Source organism: Macrobrachium rosenbergii, chromosome 19 (genome assembly GCF_040412425.1).
Source record: "Macrobrachium rosenbergii isolate ZJJX-2024 chromosome 19, ASM4041242v1, whole genome shotgun sequence".
NCBI classification, from domain to species: domain Eukaryota; kingdom Metazoa; phylum Arthropoda; class Malacostraca; order Decapoda; family Palaemonidae; genus Macrobrachium; species Macrobrachium rosenbergii.
The window spans coordinates 3,079,157-3,089,156 of record NC_089759.1 but is presented as its reverse complement, the minus strand read 5'-3'; the positions used below and the strand labels follow the sequence as shown (position 1 = coordinate 3,089,156).

General features: G+C 37.0%; 1 protein-coding gene across 1 annotated transcript in view; it reads right to left on the bottom strand.

The window, feature by feature from the left end:
* The window catches only part of LOC136848394 (uncharacterized), a 348,102-nt gene that overhangs the window by 116,433 nt on the left and 221,669 nt on the right, over positions 1 to 10,000 (bottom strand). Inside the window, exon 3 of the mRNA XM_067120689.1 lies at positions 1,981 to 2,136. Within this exon, the coding sequence (XP_066976790.1) occupies positions 1,981 to 2,136 (156 nt within the window). The remainder of the gene's footprint in view (positions 1 to 1,980; positions 2,137 to 10,000) is intronic.

Sequence of the window (10,000 nt, the reverse complement as noted above, 5' to 3'; positions counted from 1 at the left end):
ATAGAAAGCACGAAGAAATGGCTCGAAAAATGAAATGTCAGAGAGAGAGAGAGAGAGAGAGAGAGAAACTTTCAGTGGAAGATCATTTCAGTTTATAAGAAGACATTCATCTCTTTGCAAAGCCACGAATAAGTAGACATTATAATTCTATCTTTTTGTAAGCACTGACAAGTGAATCTTAAATTTGCATCTTTTTGGTATGCACTGGTGAGTGAATATCATTTTTGGGGGGAATATTCATTATGAACTTATGTGAAAGAAAAACAAAAACGGGATCTTTGTGAGATTCAGATATAAATATTCATGAGGATAAATTGACTTTTATACCGGGTGTTAAGCCTAAGGTTGATGCTCTGCCTCGCAAAAAAAAAAAAAGTTAAATACAAAGGAAAAACTATAAAAATGAAATAAGTAAATGAATAAATAAGTAAATAAAAACATAAAAAAAACATAAACAGTGACCCACTACAGCTGGCATAAGGCCATTCGTAGTAATCAGAGTAACACCTAGTCAATGAAGTTATCATCTGGATGGAAAAAATCTAGTTTACACCACAAATTATGATAGTAAGCTTACTTTCATTATTACGTAGCTTCCACTGCAAGGAAACACGGCAGTTGCTAGCCATCATTATAAACTCTAATGAACTTCTGTAAACTAGACAAACCATGGAAGAGAAAGTCTTTGGGCTAATAATCCACCTTGCGTAAAATATTGTAAAGAGATCTTTGCCAAATCGTACAAATTGGTTTTGGAATTTTTTGCAGAATACAGAATGAGGAGTCACGACTTACTTGGGGCGGGTTAGGACACAACGCCCTAGGTTAGGTTAGGGTAAGGTAAATCTGGTTAGGTCACATTCCTTCTGAAACGCCTATCAGGCCTACATCAGCCCTGACTCCCAACTCTTCATTCGCTCGGGAATTTTTAACATCCTGGGAATCTTTTGTCTAAATTTCCTCATTTTTTGTAGGCTACCGTTCGCAATCTGCCAACAACAGTTTTTGGAAATAAATTTTCCATAAAGTATCGTCAGGGAGCTAAGATTTGTGGATAGAAATACAGTTGGCTCTCGGAAGCTCATGAGAATGTTAAGATAATAAGCAAATCAAGAGAGTGAAAGACGCTTAGTGTTTTTCCTCCCCAGTTCAAAGTAAGTGATTCGATATTTTGAGCTTTTATTTTGAGAGAAAGCTCTGCAAATGCTATTCGATTAAAAAATATAACTAATTAAACTGCTGAAAAATACAAGCTAGTTTAAAGTTTCTTACACAAAATATGAATATTAATACAGCTTTCTTAAACTATAATTAATCTGATTCAAGTTAGTTTTCTTTATTCATTAAGACGTGAATTTCTGAAATATTAAGTGGAAAAGGATCTGTTTTTAACCGAGAATACACCCACAAAAGAACTGATCTCTTAAGCTGCCTTTTGACTTTAAAATTCTATATCTAGAATATATCCCTACATGTCTGTTTGCCTGTCAGACTCTCACTCTCTCGCTCTCTCTCTCTCTCTCTCTCTCTCTCTCTCTCTCTCTCTCTCTCTCTCTCTCTCTCTCTCTCATAAATACTTCGCAAGCCTGCCAAAAAAATTCCTCTTCTGTCTCAGAATCTTTATCTCTGAGTTCTCACTCATAACTCTTTCCAGTCTTCACTTGAGCCAACGGGAAATTTCCAGAGGCTCTCATTCGAAAATGTCTCTCCTCTTTATTTTTAATACTTATTATTATTATTATTATTATTATTATTATTATTATTATTATTATTATTATTATTATTATTATTATTATTATTATTATATCCAACTCCTTGTTTATCTGACTTGTTCGTATTGATCTTTATTTATTTAGCATAATCTTCATTCTGTTTGTGGGAAAATTTTCTTTGCAAGCGAATGAACATTGTTGCATATAATAATAATAATAACAATAATAATACCACTATTCCTACTCAGAACCACATCAAAACCCTTACCTGAAATCCGGCGAAGTCTCCACCAGGAGTTTGACGCATTCCAGGCAGCCCCTTGCAGCCGCGTAATGGAGGGCCAGCGCCCCGCCCTGGGTACGGTCGATTCCAGGCATCCCGGCGTCCAGAAGCAGCCAGCGAAGGACGTTGAGTCTGCCGTACCTGGAAACGAGGAATGGAATAAGTGATATCAGCGGTACAAATCATAGCTTTTGGTGGAATTGTCGTTTGAGTGCATGGTTGGGGAAAGATGAGAAGAAGGCTGGAAGTCAGGTTTGTGTTGTGGTATTCTCGTACAGATATGGAATGGCAGAGGAAGACGAGATTAAGGCTGGAAGGTAGTTTTGTGTTGTGGTATTCTCGTACACATATGGACTAGCAGGGGAAGATGAGATGAAGGCTGGAAGTCAGGTTTGTGTTGTTGTATTCTCGTACAGATATGGAATGCCAGGGGAAGACGAGATGAAGGCAGGAAGGTAGTTTTGCGTTGTGGTATTCTCGTACACATATGGACTGGCAGGGGAAGATGAGATGAAGGCTGGAAGTCAGGTTTGTGTTGTGGTATTCTCGTACAGATATGGAGTGCCAGGGGAAGACGAAATGAAGGCTGAAAATTAATTTTGTATTGTGTATTCTCGTCAAGATGTGGACTGGCAGGGGAAGATGAGATGAAGGCTGGAAGTCAGTGTTGGGTTGTGGTATTCTGTTTAGAGATATGGCAATGGCAGATTTTTTTTTAATGAGGGCAAGATTGGGTTTTCAGTACCGTGTTCATTTGCAAGTTAAGTGTCAAGGAGAAAAAGTATCTTATTGCAATGGTTACTTACTTGTTTAAGAAAAGGTTTCATATTGCTATGGTTACTTGGTTTTTAAGAAAAGGCGTCATATTGTAATGGTTGCTTAGCTGTTTGGGAAAAAAGGTATGATCTTGCAATGACTGATTGATTGATTTAATTTTTTCTGGAGTTACAACTACAAGGTACTGCAAAGGTTGTTTAGTTATTTAGGAAAAAGGCGTCATTTTGCAATGGTTGCTTAGTTGCTTAGAAAAAGGTATCATATTGCAATGGTTGCTTAGTTGTTTGGAAAAAGGCATCATTTTGCAATGATTGCTTGGTTATTTAGGAAAAAGGTATCATATTGCAATGGTTGCATTGTTTATGAAAAAAGATGGGCATCATTTTGCAATTGTTGCTTAGTTATTTAGAAAAAAGGCATCATTTTGCAATGGTTGCTTAGTTGTTTAGGAAAAAAGGCTTCATATTCCAATGGTTGCTTGGTTGTTTAGGAAAAAGTCGCCATATTGCAAAGGTTGCATGGTTGTTTAGAAAAAGTCATCATATCGGAATGATTGCTTAATTATTCGCTGAAAAGGTATTATATTGCAATGGCGTTTAGTCGTTTGGTAAAAAGGCATAATTTTTCAATAATTGCTTAGTTGTTTAAGAAAAAAGGCATCATTTTGCAATGGTTGCTTAGTTGTTTAGGGAAAAAAAGGCATCATTTTGCAATAGTTGCTTAGTTGTTTAGGAAAAAAAGCACCATTTTGCAATGGTTACTCGGTTGTTTAGTTAAAAGACATCACATTGCAATGGTCACTTGATTGTTTAGGAAAAAGTCATCATATTGCAATGGTTGCTTAGTTGTTTACTGAAAAGGTATCACATTACAATGGTTGCTTAGTTGTTTAGAAAAAAGGCATAACATTGCAATGGTTGCCTAGTTGTTTAGAAAAGAGATATCATATTGCAATGGTTCCTTAGCTGTTTAGGAAAAAAGTCATACTGTAATGATTATTTAGTTGTTCATGTAAAACGCATCATATTGCAACAGCTGCTTAGTTGTTTAAGAAAAGGTATATTACTATGGTTTTCTAGTAGTTCAGGATAAATGTTATATTGCAATGTTTGCTTAGCTGTTTAGGAAAAAGGTATCACGCTGCAACAGCTGTTTAGTTTTTTTAGGACACGTCCAGCCTATTGCCCAATTGTTAAAATGTAATGAAAATAGCGCTGAAGAACGGACATTATTAAGATATAACGTATGAATCATCAGTATCGCTTGTGAAAGGAAGGAAGGAATGTAGAATTTAGGTCAAGGGCCAAGCACTGGGACCTATGAGGCCACTCAGCGCTGGAAAGGAAACTGGGAGTAAGTAGGTTTGAAAGGTGTAACTGGAAGAAAACCTCGCAGTTGCACTATAAAATAATTGTTAGGAAAGGGTGGATAGCAAGATGGAAGATAATACGAATGGAGGTACAGTAAAAGAAATGGAAGGGGTTGCAGCTAGGGGCCGAAGGGACGCTGCAATGAACCTTTAGTAATGCCTACAGTGCACCCCACGAGGTTCACTGATAGCGCAACCCCCCTGCGTGGAATATCGCTTGTGACTCAAAATAATCTTTTGAGCTGGAGTTTTTATTAGTTTGAATTTCCTTTTCTATCGTTTACTGCAGAAAAAAAATTCATTATTTTTCTCGTAATTTATATAGAAAATATGAACTACTTTATTTCAGAGATAAGATTCTTTTCGTGAAGAGTCAAGAGAAATTCTAAAACTTTCCATAGGATGAGAAAGTTTTCCCAAACATTAATCAAGAAGAAAATCATCAGTTTTCGCAGGAGCCTCTGCCGCTCCCATCAGACTCCCAGGGTGTGTCACAAGCTGAATTCATAGTCAAGGGGGGCTTATGTTGCAAGGGCGTCTAGTATTTACAGGTCATCCATTGCAGAAACGCACTGAGAATTATCAAGAAGCTGGAAGGTCATAAGATTTTTAATTATATTTATTTCTTATTTTCTAAAATTTTCTTTTATTTTTATCTTTTATTGCATATGTTCTTTCATATGAATGTGTACACCTTTCGAACAATAATAAAAGAAAAGGGTAAAGATTTCTGAATATCTTTATCTATTATTTTTTTAAATGTTCGTCTTTTTATCTTTTATGAGATATGTGCTTCATATGAATGTGTGCATTTTTTGAACAATAATAATCACAACAAAAGAGGAAATGCAAGTAAGAGAACAATCATTGCCTCCATTGATGAAAATAAAAAAATAATGTGATTAAATTATTTCAGTTTTGACTGTGAGAACGAAAAGTGGCCACGACCATTCTCAGATCATAAGAATTTCCAGTCGCTTTCCGCCAGGAAATTCATGATCACGTCTTCCCAACAGAATGATTCGTTGACCTTAAGTGAAATGAGTATGCACTGATATGAGTACCGGCCATGAAAACTGTCAAAATGTTCCATTTTATGTCAGCCCAAAGTCACACGGGCGAAACGAGGCAACTTTGGGTATGGTCAGTACTTGGACAACCAATGAGCAGCCAGGCACTGATGGAACGTAAAACATGTTTTACCAATACCAGAATTGAACTGAATATAGAGTTTAGGCCAAAGGCCAAGCACTGGGACCTGTGAGGTCATTCAGCGATGAAACGGAAATTGACATCAAAAGGTCTGAAAGGTGTAACAGGAGGAAAACCTCGTAGTTGCACTATGAGTCAGTTGTTAGGAGAGGGTGGAAAGTCGGATGGAAGAAAGAGAATATGAAAGGAAGTACAGTAAAAGGAACGAAAGAGGTTGCAGTTAGGGGTCGAAGGCACGCTGCAAAGGACCTTAAGGTAATGCCTACAGTGTGCCGCATGAGGTGCACGGACGGCATTACCCCCACTGGATACCATTACTAGAACTTGCAAAAAACCACAAGAGTCTGGTGGCACAGGCATGGGTCAAGTTGGCAGTATGAAAAATGGACAGAGAGATGAATTGTCTTTCCTCATAGAGTTTCGAAAAGCTGAGAATGTTTTGGAGGTTTTGAGTGAAAGTCTTTCCAAAGTGCAATTAAACAAAATCAGGCCGTGGGACAGAGTGTGACTTAGCGGAGCTGTGATTCTGATGTGTGGAAAGAACACTCGGTGACTAAGGTTGAAGTATTTGACGACGGTCCATCCAAGACACGGGGGAATTAAATGAAGCAATTGTGATCAAATTGAATTGCTGGATCAGGGAGAATTAAATGGGTCAGTTGTGATTAAATTGAATTGCTGGATCATATTGAAAATTAGTCTTATATTCGTTATTTATTGACAGCTATGTTTAGTGCAAGAAACCGATCAGAGTTATGTTGATTCATTTTGTACATATTTTCTTTACCTTGCCTGTGACGACTTCTGCTTCTTTTTTAGAAGAATATGTGGTCAATGATATTTTGTAATAATAAAAAAAAATAATAATAATAATAATAATAATAATAATAATAATAATAATAATAATAATAATAATTATTATTATTATTATTATTATTATTATTATTATTATTATTATTATTATTATTATTATTATTATTATTATTATTATGTTACAAGGATATCTTTCGCAAAAACTCATTTCCCCACGTGTGACAGTGGCCACGGATAGTGAATATCCCTGGAAATGAGCACTCATGTTTAGGGATTTATGAGGCCTCATGAGGTGCTCATGAGGGCTCATAAATCCTCATCTCCAGCATACAGTCTTTGTCTGTCTCTTTCCCACCTGTTTTTGCACATGAACCACCTAACCCAGCAAAAAAAATCCTATGGAGTGAAATAACATAGTTTTTTTCATACCCTGTATGAAACTGGTTGCAAGGAGAACCTCAATGTTGCATATTGCACCTCTTTTTATGCAAGTTTCGACGTACATATGTATTTATATGCAAATGGGTTTTTGAATGTATATTTTATATACTATGCATTACATGTAAATTTATCTGACAAGCAGTTACATATACACCAACAGATTCATTATATATATATATATATATATATATATATATATATATATATATATATATATATATATATATGTACTGTGTATATAAGTATATGTATATATATATATATATATATATATATATATATATATATATATATATATATATACATATATATATATAAAGTGTGTGTGTGGGTGTGTGTGTACATTCAACACTAATGGTGTATTAATCACAAACGTCTCAGCGCAGAACATTTGCGGTTACATGCCAGTCGCGAGAACGCAATTATCATTCTTCTATTACAAAAATAATAAAATGTAAAATTCCTCAGGTATCTTGAAGGTTGAATCTGGCGCCACTCATTTTTGTTGGTGAATATACGATCGAGTGATTCGGCGAATATTACGTAAAAAAGAAATTACCACTTCCATGAATTACCTTCTTCTAAGGTTTGTCGCAACTTTGTAAGTCTTCACCCTCGACAATGGTCGCCGGCCAAGTGCTAAACAAATCCAAATTGTAAATAATTATGTTTGAAGACTTAGAGAGAGAAACTGCTCCATATAGGTTGATACGGACGTATATGTTAATGAGAAACCACTAAGAAGTTCTGGTTACTGAAGAGTACAACAATTTTTTTTTGGGGGGGGTTTCTAAAATCTTGTGTGTAATGTTATCATTTCCAACTATAAAAATGATTCTGGTCTTACACCGCTATCTGTTATAATAATAATAATAATAATAATAATAATAATAATAATAATAATAATAATAATAATAATAATAATAATAAGACGTGTAATGTTATCATTTCCAACTATAAAAATGATTCTGGTCTTACACCGTTATCTGTTATAATAATAATAATAATAATAATAATAATAATAATAATAATAATAATAATAATAATAAGACTTTGCTTTCATATCGCTTCCGCAAACATAGATCAGCATTAACCATAAATAACATTTAGAGAGTGATAATAGTAATAGCATGTACACTTGACTAGCGTATTGGCATTAATAAGAAGTAATTTCAGTATTCGCTATTGCAGCAAGCCTGTAACCCACTGAAGAACATACAAAAGGAACTCTTGAATAACAGAGTTACTTAAACGATCTTTCACATTCACAATTGATCCCTGATTCCCTTTATCTGCCGCGACCGACCAGACTCGCTGAACAGCAGAAGCACCAATATGCAGTCAATGTGCCCAGCTGTCGAACTTCTCAGTTCCAGAGGTCGTTTATTCCTCACGCCGTTGGACTGTGGAACACCCTCCCAGAAGTTCAAGCGAGAATGCAATGCATTGCTACCCTAATGCTATTCTTTTTGCATTTGAGTGCATTTTTGTCTGTTTAACTATTTATTAATTTGTTTTTGCTTTTTTTTTTTCATTAAGTGGGATCTCCTCTTCCTGCATTTCCATTTACTTCCTCTTACTTCTTCCTCATGAACACCTTAATATTCTTTGGAAGCTTGAATTTCAAGTCAGTGGCCCCTTGGTGGGCTTGTTCCATATGGATAAGTTTTACCTACTGAATAATAATAATAATAATAATAATAATAATTCAGAAATAGTCACCTATCGCATCTTGCGCCCGTTAAACAAATAGATTACAAAGATTTCGAAGCCCTGCGCTTCTGAATCACGCTTCAGGTGAGAGACCTGGACACGTGAACGAATCAAGAATTCAGGTGTGCACACGTGCCTTGCGAAAACACGTTCCGAACGAGTCAGTTTACTCTGAATGAACACATGTCACGTGCAGGCGTTTGCTATTCGGCTCTGAATTAAGAAGATTGAGCGTCCTCGTAATCTAAGTTCCGATTAAGTGTCTGAGGCAAACAATTATAGTGAACATATGTTACTGGACTGTCCAATAAGACTGAGGTTACACTAACCTGTATTGACCTCGTTTGTCGAGCGAATAGAGGTTTTTATTCATAGTCACGATCTTGATATCTAAAAGAACAAGATGATTCTGTAAAATTAGGTTCCAATAACATTTTTAGTTCTCTGTAAAAGAAAACTCTTGTGCCGGCTTTCTCTGTCCTTCCGCACTTTTTTTCTGTCCGCACTTTTACTGTCCGCCGAGGCTACAGGGCTGCAAATTGGTATGTTGATCATCCACCCTCCAATCATCAAACTTATCAAATGGCAGCCCTCTAGCCTCAGTAGTTTTTATTTTATTTAAGGTTAAATTTAGCCATGATCGTGCATCTGGCAACGATATAAGACAGGCCACCACCGGGCCGTAGTTAAAGATTCATGGGCCGCGCCTCATACAGCATTATACCGAGACCACCGAAAGATAGATCTATTTTCGGTGGCCTTGATTATACGCTGCACAGAAAACTATTTATACCAGCTAACTAAGAGAACAGCATTCTGTATCTGTATACCTAAGCAGTTTATATGCCTCTGGTAATTATCTGACTGTTGTGGATCGTAATCACATTGAAATGGTGCGTTCTGTATCCTATCAGACCGCAGACTATAGGTTGAAAGTCAGCCAGGTAAGTAGTTAATTATCTTGATCCATTTCAGGTAGATGGTGTCTACCGGTGAGCAGGTCACTAGGGCTATGATCCGCGCCAGGCAATAATGAAGAAAGTCTGGCTTTACGGTTCAGTTGTCGCTTCCTCATTACTTCCTGTCGGTAAGGCCTTAGGCATCTCTCTCTCTCTCTCTCTCTCTCTCTCTCTCTCTCTCTCTCTCTCAATCCCTTCCTCCACCTCTCTCTCTCTCTCTCTCTCTCTCTCTCTCTCTCTTTTTCTCTCTCTCTCTCTCTTTCTCTCTCTCAATCCCTTCTATAGTTCTTCTTTGGAGGGGTGGCTAGAGCTTTCGACTGGCACGCTGCTGGCCCAGCGTTCGACTCTCCGAGCCGCCAATGAAGAATTAGAGGAATTTATTTCTGGTGATAGAAATTCATGTCTCGTCATAATGTGGTTCGGATTCCACAATAAGCTGTAGGTCCCGTTGCTAGGTAACCAGTTGGTACTTAGCCACGTAAAAATAAATCTAATCCTTCGGACCAGCCCTAGGAGAGCTGTTAATCAGCTCAGTGGTCTGGTTAAACTAAGATATACTTTAACTTTTCCTCCACCTCTCTCTCTCTCTCCCCTTTCCCTCCTCTCTCTCTCTCTCTCTCTCTCTCTCTCTCTCTCTCTCTCTCTCTCTCAATCCCTTCCTCCACCTCTCTCTCTCTCTCTCCCCTTCCCCTCCTCTCTCTCTCTCTCCCCCCTTCCCCTA